At 49.7% G+C, this 23,521-nt stretch overlaps 1 protein-coding gene across 2 annotated transcripts; it reads right to left on the minus strand.

Moving 5' to 3' along the window:
- Nucleotides 1-2,141: 2,141 nt before the first annotated feature.
- LOC138846509 (putative ATP-dependent RNA helicase TDRD12) lies at nt 2,142-22,841 on the minus strand. Of its 2 annotated transcripts, XM_070062527.2 has the most exons (4): nt 22,547-22,841; nt 8,202-8,360; nt 5,618-5,754; nt 2,142-2,305 (listed from the first exon to the last, which is right to left on the minus strand). In XM_070062527.2, the coding sequence occupies exons 1-4, from the start codon at nt 22,688-22,690 to the stop codon at nt 2,182-2,184; spliced, it is 564 nt and encodes a 187-aa protein (XP_069918628.2). In that variant the 5' UTR covers nt 22,691-22,841; the 3' UTR covers nt 2,142-2,181. The 2 variants fall into 2 exon arrangements, 1 of the variants encoding a protein (XP_069918628.2); XR_016224733.1 differs by lacking the exons at nt 2,142-2,305; nt 5,618-5,754; nt 8,202-8,360 and adding an exon at nt 15,194-15,652.
- Between the last annotated feature and the right edge of the window lie 680 nt (nt 22,842-23,521).

The raw sequence follows: 23,521 nt of genomic DNA on the forward strand, positions 1-23,521 counted from the left end.
CCATGTGGGAAGACCTGGGGGAAGTTCCTGGCTCCTGGCTTCGGATCGGCACAGCTCTGGCCATTGCAGCCAACTGGGGAGTGAACCAGCGGATGGAAGACCTCTTTCTCTCTGCCTCTCCTCTGTGTAACTCCTTCAAGTAGATAAATAAAATCTTTTTTTAAAAAAAGCCTATTAATGAGGTTGTATAGGAAAAGAAACCCCAATAATGATCGTATAAATTGCTATAATCTTTCTGGAGGGAAATCTGACAAATCTGTCAAAAACTGTAATACACATTAAGAAAACTATTCTTAATAACATGTGAGTGCAAAGGCATCACCTGCCAAAGATGATGATGAAAACCCAGTAAGAAAAGTTCCTCTTGGGGCCGGCACCATGGCGTGGCTGGTTAAGCTGCTGCCTGCAACGCCAGCATCCCAAATGGGTGCCCGTTTAAGTCCTGGCTGCTCCACTTCCAATCCAGTTAATGCTCCTGGGAAAGCAGTGGAAGATGGACCAAATCCTTGGGCCCTGCCACCCGTTTGGGAAACTAGATGGAGGTCCAGGCTCCGGGCTTCAGCCTGGCTCAGTCTCAACCATCACAGCCATCTAAGGAGGAAACCAGCAAATGGAAGATCTCTCCCCCTTTCTTTTCAAATCTTCAAAAAAAATTCTTGCAAATTAAAAAAAAAAAAAACCTTACTCTTAAGTCCTCCACCTACCCCAGGGGTATCCTGAGGGTGGAAAAGACCCCAGTAGTCCTGGAAAGGGGGTCAGTAGGAAGGGGGTGAGAAGGACAGGAAACGGGTTGCCCAAGGGGTAGCTGGGGAGCACAAGCTGCTGCCCAAACCACACCTGGATGGCCTGCCGCTGGCTGCTCTGCGAGAGGAACAGCACAGGGGCTGCTCAGCGGGTCTCCTCACTGCAGAGCAGAAGTGCACAAGCACGGAGCAGGATGCCAGAGAGCAGCCGAGCAGGACACACGGACCCAAGCAGAGACAAGCTGGCTTACTGGAGCATACTACTCTGAGGCTGGTCCCAAGAGTGATGCACTCACCTCCCAAGGGAACTGTGGTGATGGGCATGGTGGGGCGTGGAGCACGAGGTCTCCAAAGGGGCCACAGAGCAGAGGTAACTACCGAGTTCAGGGCGCACAGTGCACCAGTACCAGCTTATGCAAATAGAGACAGGACTGGGCTGCTGCCTATATAGCCTTTCTTCTGTTAACACCACAGTCTGGGAAGTGAGAGACAGAGGAGCTCCAGGTGAGAGTGGCTGCCCCACAGACTACAGAAACAGAAATCCAGCCCTCAGTAGTGCTCCTTAAAGAGCAGAGATCACAGGCACACCGTGCAGAATACAGCCTGGTGCAGGGGCCCACTCTAGGGAACCATCACACAGTAACCACACACCAGGAAGAAGGAGCCGTGACAGGGATGTAAGTTACGTGGATATACCCACATTCTTATGGGAACACACAGCACAAAATGGCTTGAAAATCTAGCTGGCTGTCAAGAAGAAACTGGTTAAATCCAATAACCATATCGGTCATAGTCACCCATGAAAAAGACTCAAAGTGGTTAGGAGAGGGATATGGATTGGCAAAGAACCTCCACAGTTACTCCTAAGCTAATTCTGCAAACAAGACAGCCTGTTCTCTTCCTAAGAAAGTCCACGCCCAGAGAGGTGTCTAACCTCACGGACAGAGGGTAGGATCCAGGCTCAAGAGGGTGTAAGTGCAGACAGAGGGCGAGATCCAGGCGCACAGGGGTGTGTATGTGCACTGACAGAGGGCAGGACCCACGATCACATGGGTATGTAAGTGCACCAACGGAGGGTGGGAAGGTCACAGCCTGCACAGCCCACAGAGGCCTCCAGGAGGAAAGACGTGGGACAGAGGCAGGCATGTGGTCAAGTTTTTTTTAATGCTCCAGCAGTTTTATTTCAAGAAAGCTTTTCTTTCGAATTACTCTACTACTTTTTATAAATTGTTTTTTCAAGTCAAAGGGCACAGAGCTCAGGCCCGAGAGGGGGTGCCTGAGAATTCTACTCACAGCCAGTTTGACCAGCACCAACTCAGAAGCTGCCTCCTGCAGAACCCAGACCTTCAAAACCTGCTCGCGGGTAACTGATGGCACATAAATGCAGACATGAACTGAAGGCGTTTACTCATGATTCCTGTGACTTCAGAACCTGTACTTACACAATCTCGGCGCTGTCTTCACAGAAGTCAATGTGCAATGTAACAGGCTTCATGCAGTACAACCGGAACTTTTTTGCTCTGTAGGGAAGCTGCATAAATGATTCCACTGCAACTCGGATGCTTACAAATGAAGCAGAGAGAGTTCCATTATAAAACACACAACACAGAACAGAGTCCTTTATAGTTCACCTAGGTACATGCTTGCCGTAAAACAAAGTAAAGACATCCCTTTCTGATTCTAACACAGCCTCCAACAGATGCTTGGAGACATCTGGCCAAGGGGACAAAACTGCTTCTTGGAGGGTGGAAAAAAATCTTCCTGTAAAAGCAGAGAGATCCTACACAGTGATTCAGTGTATCTGTGGCATCAAAATTTCATGGCACAGGGGCAGGAATTCAGGGAGAGTGTATCTGGTGAGGCTCCTCAGGTTAAGACACACTGTGCAGCTGGCACTGTGGTGCAGGTGAAGGCGCCACCCACGGCGCCAGTGTCCATGCGAGTGCCAGCTTGGGCCCAGATCCACTGCCGATCCAGCTCCTTGCTAATGCGCCTGGGACATCAGTGAAGACAATTCAAGTACTTGGGTCCCTGTGCCCACATGGGAAACTCAGATAGAGTTCTGGGTTCCTGGTTTCGGCTTGGCTGTGGTGGGTATTTGCAGGAGTAAACCAAAGGATGAAAGATACACTTCTCTTTCTTTCTCTCCTTTTCTGTCACTCTGCCTTTCATACCACAAATCAGAAGGAAGGAGGGAAGGAGGGAGGAAGAGAGGAAGGGAGGGAAAGAAGGAACAGAAATACTGCACAGGGGCAGGCATGCGGCCTACCTGCTGGGATGCTGCTTGGGATGCCCTGACCTCGTGTCAGAACACCCGGGCTCCAGTTCTTGTTCCACACCCGATCAGCCTCCTGCTGGTGCAGGCCCTGGGAGGCAGCAGGTGGCTGGGTCTCTACCACCCACAGGAGAGACCACATTGAGTTTCCAGTTCCTGGCTCCAGCATGGCCTACCCAGGGCTGTTGTAGGTATTTTAGAAGTGAAACAAGAAGGCACGTGCTTTCTCGCGCGCGCACGCTTCTCGTCTCTCTGCCCCCCCCTCGTCTCTCTGCCTTTCAAATACATAAAAAGTGAAAAATAAAAGGAAACACTGAATAACAATGAATAAGCCTGTGAAATAAATTCCACTTACTACGTGACCAGAATTACTCCAACATTGCTGTCTATGAACAGATGTTTTAATAATTAGTATTTGCCAACTTTGCACAAAACAGCTGATGGACGGCGAGGTGACAAGTAAGGCAAGCAACAGACATGTCAACATATTTCCTCACCATCAAGCAGCTCTCTTCCCTGAAGCCCTACCCTTTGTCTTAGACAGGTTAGAGCTCTACTTAATCATTTGATTTTCTTGCCAAAAATAAACTCAAAACACCAAATACAAAAGGAAAAGCTCCCCAGATGGCTAAACACAGTAAGTACTTTAAAAAAATGATTTATTTGAAAGAGTTGCACAGAGGGAGAGGGGGAGGGAGAGGGGGAGGGGGAGGGGGAGAGGGGGAGAGAGAAAGAGGGAGGGAGGGAGGGAGGGGTCTTCCATCCACAGGTTCACTCTCCAATTGGTCACACTGGCTGGAGCTGTGTGGATCTGAAGCCAGAAGCCAGGAACTTCTTCCAGGTCCTCCTGCACACGGGTGCAGGGGCCCAAGGACTTGGCTTTCCCAGGCCATAGCAGAGAGCTGGGTCAGAAGTGAAGCAGCCTGGGCTTTTTAACCGGCACCTATATGGGATGCCGGCAATGCAGTTGGTGACTGTACTGCTATGCCACAGCGCTGACCCCAAGTACTTTTATAACAATTATGGTCACAGAGGTGCAGAATCCCAAGCTGGGGAGGCACCTACTTTTCCCTTGAGTATCTGCAAATCCTCCATGTCTGATGAGCCCTTCTGCCACGAAACTCCTCTACGTGAGAGACACCTCTTACTGCACCGAAGGCTAGCTGGCTCTGCTCTTTTTGCAGTGGAATAAGAGCCCTTGTGTTTGCCTATTAAATGGACATCCTCTGACTCTGGGACAAACCATGGGACAATTATCACTAAACACCAACAGTGACTTGTGCTAGCTTTTTCTTAACATTTAATTATTTGAGAGGTAAAGTTATAGACAGAGAGAGGGGAAGACAGAGAGCTTGGTCTTCCATTCTCTGGCTCACTCCCCAAATAGCTACAATGGCCAGAGCTGGGCCAATCGGAAGCCAGGGGCTTCTTTGGGTCTCCCACGTGGGTGCAAGGGCCCAAGCACTTGGGTCATCTTCTGCTGTTCTCCAAGGCCATGAGTAGGGAGCTGGATTCAAAGTGGAGCAGCTGGGATCTGAACGGGTGCCCATATAGGATGCTGGCACGGCAGGCAGAGACTTAACCTACTATACCACAGCACCAGCCTCGTGTGCTGGCATGTTCCCTCCCCCCTCCCCACCCAGAAACCATTTATTAAAACTTCATGCATTTTATCAATACAACTTTAGGAACACAGTGATGTGCTAATGTTTTCTAGTGAGCTGTGACATGCAGTCCCACAGTCAATGAAGGTTACAGTCAGGACGAGCCTGAACCGTCTCCACACCCTACGTGATAGCCACACCTTTACTCTGAGACGCAGAACAACCAGGAATACACACTTGAGTATATAATCTGCTCTCTGCAACCTGAGGGTGGCCATCAATTTCCTCCTCTGTGGAGACACGGAGAGTTTCTCTCTACCTCCTGGTGGTGAGGCAAACCGCACTGAAGGACCCACCCCATCCCACGTGCAAACTAAGAGGACAGGCCAGAGAGCAGCTGGCACAGGGCACCCAGGAGACGAGAAGGGAACAGCCTGAACCTGCCCTGCCCCACCCTAGGCAGGCAAGTGGAGAAAGGCCACAGTCACTCTCTCTGTCCTCATTAGGACCATTTGCTCCTCTAGTCATGGACGCAGAATGGAAACCTGCAGTCTTCCTTCATCATTTATCTGAAAGTCAGAGACAGAGAGACAAACACAGATGCCTGTCCACTGGTTGATTCATTTCTCAAATGCGGCAACAGCCAGGCTGACACCAGGAGTCCAGAACTCAGTCTCCCGTGTGGGTGGCAGGGATCAACTTGAGCCCTCATGTGCTGCCTCCCGGGGGTGCACTGGCAGAAAACCAGAGTGGAGAGTGGAGCTGAGATTTAAGTGCAGGCACTCTGATGTGATGCACAGGCATCCAAGTCGTGACTTCATCACCGCGCCAAATGCCTGGCCCAAGTTTTCATTTCTTAAGGCACAAAAATGCTCAATGTCTTCTTTTCGCAAAAGGTAATCCCCTTACTTTAAAAACTGACATTCTCCTTTAAAATTCATCATTATCTCCTTAAAGAGAGTAAGGCAAACAGACATAAAACCACACATACGTACTTTTTAGATTTTACTGGAATGTACCTGGCGAAGTCTACAAGGAAACACTCTGCCAGGTAATGGTCTGCTGAAGACATGACTGACTTAATGACGGCCCTGCACCAGCACCGTAGCTCCGGACAATACACCACACAGACCTGCAAAACAGAAGGCAGGCTTTATTACGTTCAGCAGTCAAACCTCTAGTCACGTGATGACAGCCCTAAAGGCTCCTCTCAACATCGTCTCAGCCTGTACCCAACTTACAGGAGATGACACAGGTGTAGGAGGCTGCCCAAACTGAGCACTGTCTCCCAGGAAAAGGCCCCCCAGGAAACAGGGATCAGCTGAAAGGAAAGTGCTAAACGGGAAGAATTCCAGCTCACCAATACAGAAGGAGTGGGAGAAATCACCATATTGACAACTAATGGGCTGGCGCCGCGGCTCACTAGGCTAATCCTCCGCCTTGCAGCACCAGCACACCGGGTTCTAGTCCCGGTCGGGGCGCCGGAGTCTGTCCCGATTGCCCCTCTTCCAGGCCAGCTCTCTGCTATGGCCCGGGAAGGCAGTGGAGGATGGCCCAAGTGCTTGGGCCCTGCACCCCATGGGAGACCAGGAGAAGCACCTGGCTCCTGGCTTCAGATCAGTGCGATGCGCCAGCCGCAGCGCAGTGGGAGCAGCGGCCATTGGAGGGTGAACCAACGGCAAGGAAGACCTTTCTCTCTGTCTCTCTCTCTCACACTATCCACTCTGCCTGTCAAAAAATAAAAAAAAAAAAAGAAAAAGAAAAGAAAACAAATGAGGGGCCCATGCTTTGGCATAGTAAAACCACTACCTGCAGTGCTGGCATCCTATATTGGTGCCGGTTCGAGCCCTGGCTGCTTCACTTCCAATCCAGCTCTCTGCTATGGCCTGGGAACACCGTAGAAGATCGGCCAAGTCCCTGGACCCCTGCACCTGGCGTGGGAGACCAGGAGGAAACTCCTGGTTCCTGGCATCGGATCGGCACAGCTCTGGCTGTCGCGGCCAACTGGGCAGTGTACCAGGGAGTAGAAGACCTCCTCTCTCTCTCTCTGCCTCTCCTCTCTGCGTAACTCTGACTTTCAAATAAATAAATCACTCTTTAAAAAAAAGAAAACAAATGAAAGTGGATTCAGGCAGTGACAGCCACTGAATGGAGAGAGCATGAAGTGAAACACTCACAGCAGTGCCACGAAGGAGGGGTCATCCTAGCATGGCTTGCAAGTGGCACTCTCTCCCATGTTAAACCCACGTGAAGGTAACAGCACGCCTGTTCTTCAAAACAAGTGACCCTGAATCTATTCACAGTGTCCTGTTTAACCACCTCTCCACAAAAGGACAGGGAGAAAGCGCTCACCTCCTGGGTAAATGCTCACTGTGAGGAGGCCATCATGCTTTCCCAAACAAGACTACACTTAAAGGACCACTGACCCCGTTCCATCCCTCCAGTAAGTCACTGGTATGGAAAAATAACAAATTGGTCACTAAGGACATTTGTGGGCACGAGGGAAGGAAATCAGATGAGGTCTTGTCTCCCTCCTAACGAGTGTTCATGTCCTTCCCCTCCATGCTATTACCGAAGTTCACACTTGGAACATGGCTGACCCAAGAGAAAATCAGACCACAGCAATGGTGGCTGAGGCTGCACGAAAGCAAAGAAGCCCTGATGTAGAGCACAGAGCAGAAACAATCCCAAGTCGGTCAAAGCCATGAGCAACCAAAGAGGGAGGCACTGGCCCAGAACCGAAAACCCCAGGTCCTCTTTGCCAAGGTCCGTATACTTGCCCTGGCTCCCACCGCCAGGAAGACAGCCCTAACACCTGGATCTGGATGGCATCTATCCCAAGGCCCCACTTGGACCTACACAAGCACCACCCCCTGCCACCATCAGCCTGAGTCTCATGCAACCCAAAAACCTAACACAAGGCAACAACCATGAACGTTAAAATAGTCTAATCACATTCATCATTCTAAGCTCCTGAAATATTTTTAACAATTATCTGGTAGACAGAGCACTCCCAACCCAATGATTCACTCCCCAAGGCCCACAACAGCCGGGGGGGAGAGGGTGAAGGCTATGAGCTAGGAACTCAATCCAGGTCTCTCAGGTGGGTAACAGGGACCTAATTACTGGAGCTATCTATCATCTGGTGCTTCCCAGGGTCTGTGTATTAGCAGGAAGCTAGAATCAGGAACCGAATGCAAACACTCTAACATGGTGGTGTTTCAACTACCTGGCCAAACACCCACCCCTACATCCTGATTAGTGTTTCAAGATAGGATAATTAAAGGCTGGTGCTGGTTCCAGTTCCGGCTGCTCCACTTCCAGTCTGGTTCCCTGCTAATGAGCCTGCGAAAGCAAAGGAAGATGGTCTGAGTCCTTGGGTCCCTGCACCCACGTGGGAGATCCTGATGGAACTCCTGACTCCTGGCTTCGGCCTGGCCCAGTCCTGGTCATTAAGGCCATTTGGGGATTGACCTAGAGCATGGAAGATCTATCTGTCCCTCTAACTTTGCCTTTCAACTAAATAAATCATTAAATAATAATAAAGATACAATAAATAAAGTGCATTCAGATACATACCTGTCCTTCTTCCAACATTAATGGTTTTATTTCTGTATCTTTACACATGCTGTTATAGAAGTCATTCATGGCGCTATTTAGTTTTTGATAGTCGACTTCATGATCCAAAAAGGGACTACATCCTTTTATAATAACCCAGAAGCAATCTGGATCTTCAACCTGTAGAATTTTTAGAAGATTATAAAATAATGCATGATTTATTTTAAAACCAAATAAACCTTAGAACCATGTAACTTTCTAATTTAAGTGATCTATCATTTTTGACAACTACCTTTATCTTAAATGGTCATACCAAAGAGCCAAAGATAAAATTTAAAACATGTAATCAATAATATGTAATTCTCAATTATGTAGTACAACTCAAAAAGCAATCAGTTCTATTTGGTCTCCTGTAGCTTAAAAATATAAGTATTAAACATATTCTTCTTATTAAAATACCTATTAAAACATCCATATATACAAAAGGTTCAGAACATTTTTAGTATTCTTTTTGTGTAAGAAAAATAAGTATGAATATATATACAGCCTGCTCATATTTTTTTAAATGACAGCAGATGAACCAAAACAAATACAGATTACCTCCTACAGGAGAAAAGAATGGAGTGGAAAGAATAAGGATGAAACTTAGACTTCTCTGAATGGGTCTTATCTACTATTGTTATTAGAAACCAAGATTTTTATTGTTAGGGGAAAGAATTATAAAATGGAAAATTAAATTTTTTAAAAGATTTTATTTGTTTGAGAGGTAGAGTTACAGAGAGAGGGAGAGACAGAGAAAAAGGTCTTTCATCCGCTAGTTCGCTTCCAAAATGCCCACAACGGCCAGAGCTGGGCAGATCCAAGACCAGGAGCCAGGAGCTCCTTCTGGGACTCCCATGCAGGTGCAGGGGCCCAAATAGTTGGGCCATGTTTTACTGCTTTTCCAGGCCATACAATAGAGCTGGATAGAAGAGGAGTAGCTAAGACATGAACTGGCGCCCATAAGGGATGCCGGCACCACAGGCAAAGGCTTAGCCTATTATTCCACAGCACCAGCCCCCCAAAATTAAGTTTGATTGACAACATCACTAAGAACTCATGATTTGGGGCCGATGCTGTGGTGCAGTGGGTTAAAGCCCTGGCCTGAAGCACCAGCATTCCATATGGGTGCCGGTTCAAGTCCCAGCTGCTCCACTTCCGATCCAGCTCTCTGCTGTGGCCTGTCCAAAAAAAAAAAATCGTGAGTTTTTTTTTTTAATTTAATTTTATTTATTTGAAAGAGTTACAGAGAGAGGTAGCAGTAGAAGATGGCCCAAGTCCTTGGGCCCCTGCACCCACGTGGGAGACCTGGAGGAAGCTCCTGGCTTCGGATTGGCACAGCTCCGGCCGTTGCAGCCATCTGGGGAATGAACCAGCAGATGGAAGATCTCTCTTTCTGTCTCTACCTCTCTCTGTAACTCTTTCAAATAAATAAAATTAAATTTTAAAAAAGAACTCACGATTTTTTTCTTTTGACAGGCAGAGTTAGTGATAGAGAAAGGTCTTCCTTCTGTTGGCTCACCCCCCAAATGGCCGCTACAGCCAGCATGCTGCACCAATCTGAAGCCAGGAGCCAGGTGCTTCCTCCTGGTCTCCCATGCAGGTGCAGGGCCCAAGGACATAGGCCATCCTCCACTGCCTTCTGGGGCCACAGCAGAGAGCTAGACTGGAAGAGCAGCAACCGGGACAGAATCCAGCGCCCCAACTGGGACTAGAACCTGGGGTGCCGGCGCCACAGGCGGAGGATTAGCATAGTGAACCACGGCGCCGGCCAGAACTCACGAGTTTTCAGAGGTTTTTCCTAACTCTGTCTACTGAAAAGGTATGGAAGCAGAAACACCCAGAGATATGGCGTCTAAGTTACCAGTGGCAGGAATAGAAGAGTTCACCTTAGTAATCGTATTATTTTTCTGAATGTTTGACTATTCTGATAATAAATAACTGGAAAATGAATAGCAGTCATTCTGGCAAGGGCAAAATAGTGTATAAGTTACACACACAGCACAATTATGAACCCTGAAAAAACACAAACTAAATGAAGAGCTAGCAAAAGCAACAGACACTGGAGAGCTGACCCTCGAAAGAAGGAACTTCACTGGGCACTATCCCAGAACACCTCCCAGCTGTACAGAGTGGCAACAACGCAACACAAAGTCACACTGTGGCTCGGGGAATCAGAGCTGTCGGTGCCAGTGAGGATTAGGGGGAGAAATTCTGAAACAGCCATAGAGGGAGCCCTGATGTCTGCACATCAACACCCCCCCATCCTTGCCAAGTCCTGAACGACAATGGGGGAGACAGCAAGGAGTACTGAGTAAGTGAGCGGTGCAGGGCTCAGAGGAGCACGCAGTTACAGCTGCTGCCCCTAGAAACAGCACTCCGGGCATGTGGCTCCATTCAGTCCTTCGCACTCAGAGACAACCAGATTCCAGCTTCCAGCAGCACAAGGCCACAACCCTGGGATGACTGCAATTATTCATTAAAGTGCTTACTTGAGTGGTGAGCATGTGGCCTAACAGTCATGACACTCACTGAATCCCCCTGCCAGAGTGCTAAAGATTCAATATTCAGTTCCAGCTCCTGACTCCAGCTTCCTGCTAATGCAGAGCCTGGGAGGCAGCAGTGATGGCCCAACTGGGTTCCTGCTACCCATGCAGGAGACCTGGAATGGGTTCCCTACTGCCAGCTTTGGCTTCAGTCCAGTCCTGGCCATGGTAGGCGTTTGGGAAGTATATCAGTAGATAAGAGCTATTTCTCTCCCCCGCCCCCTGTTACTCTTAAATAAAATGGATAAATAAATAAGCAAGCCTGCCTGCCTGCCAGCCTGAGAAAGCTCCACAATGCCAGAAGAACTGACTGTTCAGGCTATCATCTGAGGCAGGCCCCAACCTTCCGTTCTTAGAGACTTCACTCAAAAAAGCTTACAAATCTGGAAGTGTGTCCCTGCTCAGTAGCCACTCCTATGAGGCCAGGGCCGCCATGCCAGTTTCTGCAAGAAGACAGCGTGCTAACTTCCATAACTTCCAGCTAGCACACACAGCTGGGATCACCGCATTTACCCTGAATGACCTCTTCTCACTCTTCCCTTGAGCTGTGCCAACCCCAGCCCTCCCTTTAAAACACCCAGGCACCTCCGCACCACTGGTGATGGAGCTCAGCTCTCCTCAGGAGGTACTGAATAAAATCTGTTTTCACTGCTTTAACTAGTCTCTGGCCAAGTCAAAACTGTGCTTCTTAGTGAAATAATAAAGAAAGGACATGGATTGTAAGATTGGAATGGAAAAGATAAAACGGTTTAGGTAAGCTGCAAAAGGTGTGTGGAAGTCTTAAATGCTTATAAAATTTTCTTGTTAGCTACAAAAGTTATCAATCTGTTTTTTTTTTTTTGACGTAAGATTAAAATCTGATCCTCTGTAAAAGCAATGAGGTTGATGAAATACTTAAGTGTTAATAGATATTTGGGAAAATAGTCTTTTTGTATACTACTGAGATAATCTTTGTCTCATTAAGTTCTACTTGTTTAAAAACAGCTGAGTTTTAAAAGTTTTAAAGTTTTAAAAGTCTGTTTAAATATGGACTTGTTTTACATGTCAAGCATAGAAAGCCAAGACACTGTGGCAAAAAATGCTTTACATGAAGGATCTCCGTGAGGCCCCAGTGAAAAGAAGCAGCCATCAAAAGAGGATGTACTTTTCTCTAAAGGGAGGAGAGAACTTCCACTTTGCTTCTGGCCTTGTCCAAATACTGAGAGTTGTGGACTCAAAGGCTTCCTTAGTCTAGGCAGCTCATGTCAAGAGCCTCGGGGGGTCACTGACGTCATAGATTTAAAAAAATTAACACTCTTAAGATTTCTTTATTTGAAAGTCAGAGTTAGAGAGAGAGGTCTTCCATCTGCTGGTTCACTCTCCAATTGGCCGCAATGGCCGGAGCTGTGCCAATCTGAAGCCAGGAGCCAGCGCCCATATGAGATGTCGGCGCTTCAGGCCAGGGCGTTAACCCTTTGCACCACAGCTAGCCCCATTAATTTTTTTTTCCTCTTTTCTTTTTTTTTCTTCCGACAGGCAGAGTGGACAGTGAGAGAGAGAGAGAGAGAGAGAGAGAGAGAAAGGTCTTCCTTTTTGCTGTTGGTTCAACCTCCAATGGCTGCTGTGGCTGGCGCACCGTGCTGATCTGATGGCAGGAGCCAGGTACTTATGTGCAGATTGTATGTCTATATAAAAATTATTAAAAACGGTTTTGATTGCTTATGGATAAAAAACACTCATATAATGCCGGCGCCGCGGCTCACCAGGCTAATCCTCCGCCTAGCGGCGCCGGCACACCGGGTTCTAGTCCCAGTCGGGGCGCCGGATTCTGTCCCGGTTGCCCCTCTTCCAGGCCAGCTCTCTGCTGTGGCCAGGGAGTGCAGTGGAGGATGGCCCAGGTGCTTGGGCCCTGCACCCCATGGGAGACCAGGAAAAGCACCTGGCTCCTGGATCCTGCCATCGGATCAGCGCGGTGCGCCGGCCGCAGCGCGCCGACCGCGGCGGCCGTTGGAGGGTGAACCAACGGCAAAGGAAGACCTTTCTCTCTGTCTCTCTCTCTCACTGTCCACTCTGCATGTCAAAAAAAAAAAAAAAACACTCATATAATACTGCTAAATTAACACAAATTACTTTTCTGGTGCACCTGACTTAAATAAATATGATAAATAGGCTGTTCTCAATTTGTTGGTACAGAAAAACTAAAAAAAAATTTTTTTAAGTCATTGACATGTTTGCATTTGGGTCTGCTGGTCAAACAAGTTGCACTTGTGTTAGGTATTTGCAACCATAAAGGTATACTATTTATCTAAAAACAATATAGTTAGAGGTATAATACAGTGCTCATTGCTCCCTAAAGTCCAATTTAAAGTTGTTCTTTGGCAAATTAATGATAACAAAATTTATAGACAAATTAGGTAAATGATCTTCATGTTTTGATCGTACTTAAAGAACATAGCTCTCCTCATGGGCACTGCATTGTTTCAAAAAAAAAAAAAAAACTGTCAAAACATGCCTGTGACTACAGACTTCTAGCTCAGCCACCAAAGATTAAGGACAGAACGCAACAACCCCTTAACTGACATCCTAGAGGATGCCTCTGTGGTCTGCTTTAGCAGGAGGAATGTAAAGATAGCTGTCAAGCCAACTAATAGCTACTTTACACAGTGTTCTGCCATCAAAAAGACCCAGTGAGGCCAGTCTACCCCAAATGGCATCAGGCTTCAATTTGGAAAGCCAGGAGATGGGGCAAACAGCCATCCTGAAAAAAAGCCAGCCTCTACCAAATTCTGTCAAGAGCTGGGTGAATGGAATTGCCTTGGGGCTGAAGGGATCCCAGGTTAGAACCACAGATCCTACTGGCTCCAAGCTCAAAGAGCCCTTTACTCTGCCAGCTTCCAAGATAACTACTGCCATTGAGGGCAAGGCCTCGGGTCAGTACAGGCAGGACTGCAATCTTCCTTTCAGAAGTGCCGCCTCTTCTGTACTAACCTCCTGTTCAAGCCAGCTCTTCTCCCAGGCCGCCTAGGTAATGGAGTCAACAGGGCGTCTTCCCTCAAGAGGTTCACACCTTTCTTATGATGTCTCTTCCACTATCCCATGTAAAGACAGAGAGAGGTCGGGCCTCATACGTACCTGGCCAGGCCTACATGCCTCTCTCTGTGAGAAAACCTGCTCCTGGTTTAGAGAACACATCTCCTAGGTACTCTAATAACGATTCAATCTTTTTGTTTTAGATCCTGTTGTATCTAATTTGCTTGTTAGACCTGCAAATTCCAGACTTAGAAAGCCACAAAGTGGGGAAAAGTCCTCTATTGTAAAAAAGACTTCTCGGGGCTGGCGCTATGGTGCAGCGGGTTAACACCCTGGCCTGAAGTGCTGGCATCCCAGATGGGCGCTGGTTCGAGTCCCAGCTGCTCCACTTCCGATCCAGCTCTCTGCTATGGCCTGGGAAAGCAATAGAAGATGGCCCAAGCCCTTGGGCCCCTGTACCTGCATGGGAGACCAGGAAGAAGCTCCTGGCTCCTGGCTTCAGATCGGCGTAGCTTTGGCCATTGTGGCAAATTGGGGAGTGAAACAACGGAAGGAATACCTTTATCTCTGTCTTTCCCTCTCACTGTCTAACTCTACCTCTCAAACAAATAAAATCTTTAAATCAAATAAAAAAGCCTTCAAACAGATAAAACAAATTCTTAGAAATAAACAGACCCTTGTTCCATCCACCCCTACTACAGTCAAAGTCCACAAGATAGCTCCCTGGACCCACCACAACACAGACAGGCAGGTGGGCTGACACTGGAGTGCAGCTCAAATCCAGCAATACCGTACAAGCTGAGCCTCTGACACAGGAGGGTCAGCCCTAAAGAGACCAGCAGGGCTGGTGGCTGCAGAGAAACTCCGGAAGTGGACTGATTTACCCAGGGCCGGAGCTTGAGGAAACAGCTCCCCAATAAAATAAATGCAGCGATCCTTTAGTTTTTGTCTCTTTAGATTGGTTTTAAAATTTTAAGCAACTTTTGTATACAAATAGGTGATGAGGACAAGATCATAAAAACAATTACTGATCAAACGAAAAAGGTCACCCTTGGGGCAGGGGTTGCCCATCCACCTCAGCAGAGGGCCCAACTGGACCCTCAGCACCATGGGCTATGCGCCTTGAGGGGTGGCTGACAGTAATGGAGGCTGTTCATGAGATGCTGCGCAGTGCTGGGGGTGGGAACCCCCCTAGCACCTGTGGGGGCCGTAATTAAGAAACGGCTGTTTTCCCCTGAAGTGCTCTAGAAACACAACGCAATTCCAACAGGTTTTACTGGTTGATTTTTGCAGGGAAGGGGTGGTTACAAATCAGCATGCTAATAATGAGATCCTCCTTGGAAAGACAAAGGAATGAGGGGCTGGTGCTGTGGCACAGCGGGTTAAAGCCACAGCCTGCAGCAATGGCAAACCATATAGGCATCAGTTTGAGTCCTGGCTGCTCCACTTCCGATCCAGCTCTCTGCTATGGCCTGGGAAAGCAGCAGAAGATGGCCCAAGTCCTTGGGGCCCGGCACCTGCGTGGGAGACCTGGAAGAAGCTCCTGGCTTCAGATCAGATAAGCTCTAGGCATTGCAGTCATTTGGGGAGTGAACCAGCAGAGGGAAGACCTCTCTCTCTGGCTCTACCTCTCTCTGTAACTCTCACTTTCAAATAAATAAAAATAAATCTTTGGTTAAATAAAATCAAAGGAATTCGAACAGCCTAAATAATCATGAGAAAGAAGAACACAACTGGAGGACTCACTATCCGACCTCAAGTCCCAGTCTCAGCTGTGAGACTACAGCCATCAGGCGAGGGTGGCGCTGGAGAAAGCACAGGTGCTGAGCTCCATAGGACACACACACACAAAGGGACACACGTGAACACGGTCAGCTCCTGTTTGATAAAGGCACACAGGAATGCAATGTACACAGTATACTCTTTTCAACAAATGGTCCTGCAGCAATTAGATACCCACATGCAAATAAAACAAAACCTCCATCCATTCCTGACCCCAAACAAAAAAATTAAGTCAGATGGATCACATAGCTAAATGTGAAACTCCTAAAAGAATAGGAGGCAACCTTTGTGGCTAAATTAGACAAAGATAACATTACCAAAAGTATAATTCATAGAAGCAAAGACTGATAAATTAAAGTCCATCCAAATTAAAACCTTCTGCTCCTTGAAAAACATAAGAGAAAGGAAACTGGGAGGAAGTATTCACACATCATACATCTAACAAAGAACTTTGTAATATATAAAGAACGTTAAGGAGTTCATAATTATTAGAAGAATGTACAAATCTTAACATATACCTCACCAAAGATGGCAAACAAGCTGGTGACAAGGAAATGCAAATTAGTACCACAATGAGATACCATTGCCCATCTACTAGAATGGCTACAATTTATAAACTGGCGCTAAGGCCTAGCCGGTAAAGCTGCTGCAACCCCTGCATCCCATAAGGGCGTGGGTTCCAGTCACAGCTGCTCTACTTCCAATCCAGCTCCCTGTAATGTAATTGCCTGGGACAGCAGTGGAGGATGGCCCAAGTGCTTGAGCCCCTGCACCCACAAAAGAGACCCAGATGGAGTCGGGGCTCCTGGCTTCGGCCTGGCCCAGCTCCCACCTTTGCGGCCAATTCAAGAGTGAACCAAGGCTGGTGCTGCAGCTCAATAGGCTAATCCTCCATCTTGTGGCGCCGGCACACCAGGTTCTAGTCCAAGTTGGGGCGCCGGATTCTGTCCCGGTTGCGCCTCTTCCAGGCCAGCTCTCTGCTGTGGCTTGGGAATGCAGTGGAGGATGGCCCAAGTGCTTGGGCCCTGCACCCCATGGGAGACCAGGAGAAGCGCCTGGCTCCTGCCATCAGATCAGCGTGATGCACCGGCTGCAGTGCACCGGGAGCAGCAGCCATTGGAGGGTGAACCAACGGCAAAGGAAGACCTTTCTCTCTGTCTCTCTCTCACTGTCCACTCTGTAAAAAAAAAAAAAAAAAGAGTGAACCAGCAGATGGAAGATCTCTAACTCTGCCTGTCGAAATCATCAATCTTTAAAAAACAAACAAAAAACCTGACAATACTAATTGTATATACGGATGAAGAGCAAACAGAACTCAGACTTTTTTTTTTTATTAGAGTTAGTGAGAGAGAGAGAGACAGACGGACAGAAAGGTCTTCCTTCCATTGGTTCACCCCCCAAATGGCTGCTATGGCCGGCACACTGCGCCAACCCGAAGCCAGGAGCCAGGTGCTTCCTCCTGGTCTCCCATGGGGTGCAGGGCCCAAGCACTTGGGCCATCCTCCACTGCCTTCCCGGGCCACAGCAGAGAGCTGGACTGCAAGAGGAGCAACCGGGACTAGAACCCAGAGCCCACATGGGATGCCGGCGCCGCAGGCGGAAGATTAACCAAGTGAGCCACACAACCGCCCCCCCCCACCTTTTTATTAGACAGGCAAAGTTAGACAGTGAGAGAGAGAAAAAGGGAACTCAGACATTTTTGACAGGAATGCAAAAAGGCAGTTATATTGGAACACAGTCCATCAGTTTCTCATAAAGTTAAAACACAAGTAATTCCATCCTAGTTATTCTCCAAAATGAAATGAACTCGAGTCCATACAACTACCTGTATGCAAAGATTATATGTTGTTCATCATCTCCCTAAACTGAAACAACTCAAGTGGCCGGTGAGTATAAACTGCTGTGTGTGCACACAACGGAATACTACTCTGCCACTGACCCTACGCAGCAACACAAAGCAGTATCCAATGTGTCGTCTTTGAAGAAGCCACAGTGAAAGGCCACTACTGCTCTGGGATTCTGCAGGCACCCATTTCTGTGACATTCTAGAAAAGGAAAAACTAATAGCAGCAGAAAACAATCTTCTTTATAAAGCATTACAGGTAGAGAAAGATACAGCTACAAAGGAGCGTCATCATGGGAATATGGGGAAGTGAGGAAATGCTTCTGCATTTTCACTGTGGGGGTGATTTCACGATGCTATGCATTTTTCAAAATACAGAATTCTACACAAAAAGGAATGAATTTTTCTGTAAATAAATTATACATCAATTAAAAAACAGGGGTGGGCTTTTGTCATAGCAGTGAATCCTCAGGCCGGGTCTGCGTTCCATATGGGAGTGCTTAGGTTTCCGTGCACGTTCTGATGCAGATTCCAGCTTGCTGCTAATCAGTGCACACTCTAGGAGGCCTCTTGACCATGGCTTGAGTGACTGGGTCCCTGTCCTCAGTGTGGGGGACTCAGGGTGAGTTCCCAGCTCCAAGCTTTGGCCTGGCCCCGCCTTGGCTACTGTGGGCATCTGGGGTGTGAACAAAGGGATGGGAGAGCTGTGTCTCTCCTTGTGTCTCTACCTTTCAAATAGATAAGAGTTTGGTGGGTGTCCCAATATTGATACTATTTTCCACACTTTTCTGCATCTCCAATGTATTTTCTAATAAAAAGTTAAAATTTTTAAATTAATCTGAATTTTTAAAAAAGATTTACTTATTTATTTCAAACGCAGAGTTAGAGAGGGAGGGAGGCAGAGAGGGGGGCAGAGAGAGATCTTCCACCCACCAATTCACTCACTCCCCAAATGGTTGCAATGACCAGGGCTGGCCCAGGCTGAAGCCAAGAGCTTCATCTGGGTCTCCCACATGGGTGGCAGAGGCCCAAGCACTTGTGTCATCTTCTGTTGCTTTCCCAGGCACATTAGCAGGGAGCTAGATCTTAAGTGGAGCAGACGAGATTTGAACAGGTGCCCATATGGGGTCCTGACATCACAGGTGGTAGCTTACCTTGCTATACCACAATGCTGGCCCCAGCATCAATTTTTTTTTTAAAACATCTTGTCCTCTGACGTGGCATAACTTATGTAGCATTTTTACTAAAAGTGTCTAACCTAAATATATTAATATAGTTATAATTATTGAGGAATACTTTGCAAAGTGACTGCCCTTATTCTTCAGAAATTTCAGTATCATCAAAGATAGACCAATGTACTGCCTGAATGAACTCTACAAGGCCATGACAATTAAATGCAGTGTGTAGTTCTGGGTTCTTTATCAGAAAAAACAAGCTACAGTAGACCTTATCAGGACAAAGGGAGTACAGACTGTGTATCAGGTAACAGAGTTGCACCAACATTAAATTTCTCAAGTGTGATGATTACATTATAGTTCTATAAGATGAAGTCTTTGTTCCTAGAAAAATCACTTAAGTGCTTTGAGTTCTAGACTCATTCTCAAATGGCTCAACCAAAAAAGAAAAAGTAATTTTTACATACACATATTTCTGAAGTGCAAACGCAGCAAAGCGTTACCAACCAGTTAGTGTGGGTGTAGTACACACAGGCATTCATGATGCTGTTTTGTGTTTGGAAATTTTCCAAAGAGTAATTTAGGAAAGACGTTTAGAAAGCATTCTTAGGGGTGGGCGTTTGGGGCAGTAGTCAGCTCACGGCTTGGCACACTCAGAGTACCTGGTTCACATCAAGGCCACACAACCACCAATCCAGCTTCCTGCCAACGTGCCTACTGGTCAGGCAGCAGATGATGGCTCGAGCACTGTGCCGCTGTCACCCACGTGGGAGACCAGGACTGAGCTCTAGGCTCCCAGCTTTGGCCTGGCCCAGCCCTGGCTGCTGTGGGCATTCTGGAGTAAACCAGCAGATGGAAGAACTCTGCTGACCTGTTTTCCCAATGAAAATACATAAATAAATTTTTTAATGTTAAATGTTGAGGCTGCTAGAATGTTTCATTTAAAAAAAAAATCTGCTTCTAAAACCTGTAAAATGCAAGCCGGGCCCAGTTTTTGCAGACAGCAACACACACAGTTCTAGTTGCCAGGTCCTCCAGGAGCTTCCCAGGGAAGGCCGAGGACTACTGCTTTCTGCCACTGCTCCAAGGCCACATGCCCAGCCATCAGGGTGCTACGGCCTCCCAGATTTCAAACACAGACGTGTGTGGCCCGGGCTGCTTTCCTCATGTATGCTGTGTGTACTTATGTATTTGAAAAGCAGAGTGACAGAGAGAGATGGACAGCAAGAGCAAGGTGGGGGATGGGGAGAGAGCTCTTCCATATGCTGGTTCACTCCCCAAATGCCCACAACAGCCAAGTCTGGGAGGAGGGAAGGAACTCCACTCTGACCTCCTACACAGGGGCAGGGGTCAAAGTACTTGGGCCATCATACGCTGCCTTCCCATGTGAGCACACGGGAAGCTGGACCAGAAGCTGAGCGGTCAGATCTGAACAGGCACCCTGAGGTGCGATGCAGACATCACACGCGGCACCTAACCAGCTGGGGCGTGCGAGCCCTCCTCACGTTCCTGGCAGCCAACAGCTCTTCTCGGCCCTCCTTAGCCAGGAGAGGTCTCGTCCCCGCCAGATGTGGCAGAGTCTCCTGCAGGCCGGACTCTTCAGGAACAGCACAGCTGCCCTGCTACAGGGCTCCTGGTGATGCGGCTCTCCAGGTACAGCTCTCGCCTCTGTCTGCGTCACTCAGGGAGGCCGCTGTCTTCTGGGTCGCTGCTTCTCTTCTCTGCCGGGTTCCTGTCTCATGACCACCAAGAACCAGTTCGAGTCCCGCCTGTTCCACTTCTGATCCAGCTCCCTGGGAATGTGCCTCGGGGTCCCAGTGCTTGGACCCCTGCCACCCACATGATAGGCCCGGATGGAGTTCCTGGTTCCTGGCTTCAGACTCTGCCAGATCTGGCTGTTGCGGCCATTTGAGGAATGGACCAGTGGATGGAAGATCTCCCTCTCTGTTGGTCTCTGTCATTCTGTTATTCAAATAAGTAAATCTTTTTATTTTTATTTATTTATTTTTTATTTATTTATTTATTTATTTATTTATTTTATTTTTTTGACAGGCAGAGTGGACAGTGAGAGAGAGAGACAGAGAGAAAGGTCTTCCTTTGCCGTTGGTTCACCCTCCAATGGCTGCCGCGGCCAGCGCGCTGCGGCCGGCGCACCGCGCTGATCCGATGGCAGGAGTCAGGAGCCAGGTGCTTCTCCTGGTCTCCCTTGGGGTGCAGGGCCCAAGCACTTGGGCCATCCTCCACTGCACTCCCTGGCCACAGCAGAGGGCTGGCCTGGAAGAGGGGCAACCGGGACAGAATCAAGTAAATCTTTTTAAAAAGTCGTGGCAAACTCCAGATAAAATTCATCCTTTTGGGCAATTTTAAGTGTACAGTTCAGTAGCATTACGTAGACTGGCACTGTTGTGCAACCGCGAGCACCAGCCATCTCCAGAATTCCTCACCTTGCAAAACTGAATCTCTGCCCTGTACGCACAAACCCAACCTCTGGCAGCTGCCATTCATCTCGCCCACAGAATCATACAGCACGTGGGCCTTTCTGCTTGGCTCACCTCACTTCATATGACATCCTCATGTGTAAGAGGACACCTCAAAACTAACTAATGTGAAAGCTAAATAATTTCCCATCCTCCATGCACACCACCCTGAGGGTACCCCATCACCTGTTGATGGGCACAGGGTGGGAGGGGGCACCGTATCCATGGAAATGCCACATCAATCTGGATCAGGACAGCCGGAACCTGGACCTCACTGGGGCACATACTCCTATAAGGGACAGAAGATTTGCTCCAAGGGTGAGCCAGGTCGCAGTCATAAGTGGAGGCTGGGCAGAGCTGAGGGGAGACACAAGCAGGTTCCAGGGCCCAACACACACACGGGTTCCCAAGCAGGAGAGCACGAGCCCAGCACTTCTTGCCCAAGTCCTGCACCCACGGGCGTGCACGTGGCAGGATGGGTGAGAGCCCTTTCACAGGAAGGAATTGGGACTGACATATTTAGGACTGATGGAGAACATTGACTAGTGCAGAGGAGCCTCCCAGGGAGACCTGAAATCCCTTCAAAGTCTGAGAGCCAGGGGCCGACGCCATGGCTCACTTGGTTCATCCTCTGCCTGGGGCGCCAGCGAACCATATGGGCGCCGGGTTCTAGTCCCAGGTGCTCTTCTTCTAGTCTAGCTCTCTGCTGTGGCCCGGGAGGGCAGTGGAGGATGGCCCAAGTGTTTGGGCCCTGCACCCGCATGGGAGACCAGGAGGAAGCACCTGGCTCCTGGTTTCAGATCGGCACAGCGCGCTGGCCCTGGCGGCCATTTGTGGGGTGAACCAAAGGAAGGAAGACCTTTCTGTCTGTCTGTGTCTCTCACTGTCTCTAACTCTGTCAAGTAAATAAAACAAATTGAAAAGTCTGAGAGCCAGGCCTCCTTGCAAGGAGTCAGCGGCTTCGGGGGTGTGTGACGCTCTGGTCGGGTGAATCCACAGAACACAAACACCACCCATCCCCCTCCTTCGCGGCGCCCCTCCCCATCCCACACCCTGGCTCCGGTTTGTAAACTCCCTCCTCCAGCGCCTCCCCTGTCTTCCTCGGGAGCCCTCCCTGCACCTCAAGTCTCCCAGGTGGCGGCCCATGCCCGCCCAGGGACCAGGACACCCGCGTGAGGAGAGGGCGGCGTGGGGGGGGGGTCCCCGAAGCCGAGCCCCGAGGGCGGCGGGGGAAGGGCGGGAGCCAGGTCCACGGTTCCCCGCGAGGGCCCTAACCTAGGGCGGACGTGGGCTGGGGTGTGCGGGGCACCGACACACCTGCCAACGTGCCCGAGTCAGGCACGCACACCTAGTGCGAGACAGCTCGCAGCAACTGCCCTCCGGGGTTGTCCGGAACAGCGCACGCGCCCCCTTCTGAAGCGACCCCCACCCGCACTCCAGCCTCCCGCCTGCACCGACCCGGGCCCGACCGTCCGTGCGCGGGCCGCTCGCTCACCTGGAGCACCAGGACCTGGAGCATCTTCGCCGCGCCTCTGGCCCGCTCGCCCTGGACGACGCGCCCGGCGGCGGGCGTGGCGGGCGTGGCGGGCGTGGCGAGCCGCGCGGCCCCTGCCGCCGCCCCGGGGGCGGCCCCTGCCATCGCGCCGGACGCCTCAGGCCTCTGCGGGGGCCGCGCCCACCAGCTCCACGGGGACTCCAGCTTCCTGCCCTGGACGCGCCCCGCCTGCAGGCCGGCCGCCACGCCCCCCAGTGCCGCGCCTCGTCTTCCCACCCGACGCCGCTGCCGCGGGCGCGCTCTGGGCTCCTCGTCGGCTCCACCCCGCGCCCCCGGCCTCTCGTAATGGCGCCCGCCCCCGCGCCGGCCTCCAGGCGTCCAGAAACCACGTGGGCGCCCAACGGCCCCGGACAACGGCCGGCCTTGCGCAGCGCCGCCGTGCGGCGGGGAGGGGCGTGGGGGCCCCGCGGTGCTGGGCGCGCGGCTCGCTTCCTGGGCCGCGGGGCGCCCGGGGGCTTGGGGACCTGGGCTGGCCTCCCCGCCGGGAGCGCGCGGGGCCTGCTGGGCTGTCCACCCCCAGCGTCCAGCGGGCCGCGCTCCCCAGGTCTCTGTGCGGGGCTTGCTGTCTTAGCGGAAGTGTGCACGACCCCGTCCTCTGAGTGGGCCGGGGTCTGCAGCTCCTGTGACTGAAGCAGCCACCAGAGTTCTCACTTGGAAGGCTCTGTCCCCGCACCCAGAAGAAGCTCCTGGCTTCTGATTGGCCCAGCTCTGGCCATCTGGGGAGTGAACCAGCTGATGGAAGACCTTTCTCTCTGTCTTTCCCTCTCTCTCTAACTAGCACTCAAATAAATAAATAATATTTTTTTAAAAAATGAAAGAAACCTCGACACCCCCCCCCCAAATCCTGGGCCAGGAAGCTTTTACAGCTGAATTCCTTAATATTTCAATGGGGGGTGGGGGTGGGCACAAGGTTTC

The sequence above is a fragment of the Oryctolagus cuniculus genome, chromosome 18, assembly GCF_051225735.1.
Source record: "Oryctolagus cuniculus isolate XC-2025 breed Fujian yellow rabbit chromosome 18, ASM5122573v1, whole genome shotgun sequence".
Lineage (NCBI taxonomy): Eukaryota > Metazoa > Chordata > Mammalia > Lagomorpha > Leporidae > Oryctolagus > Oryctolagus cuniculus.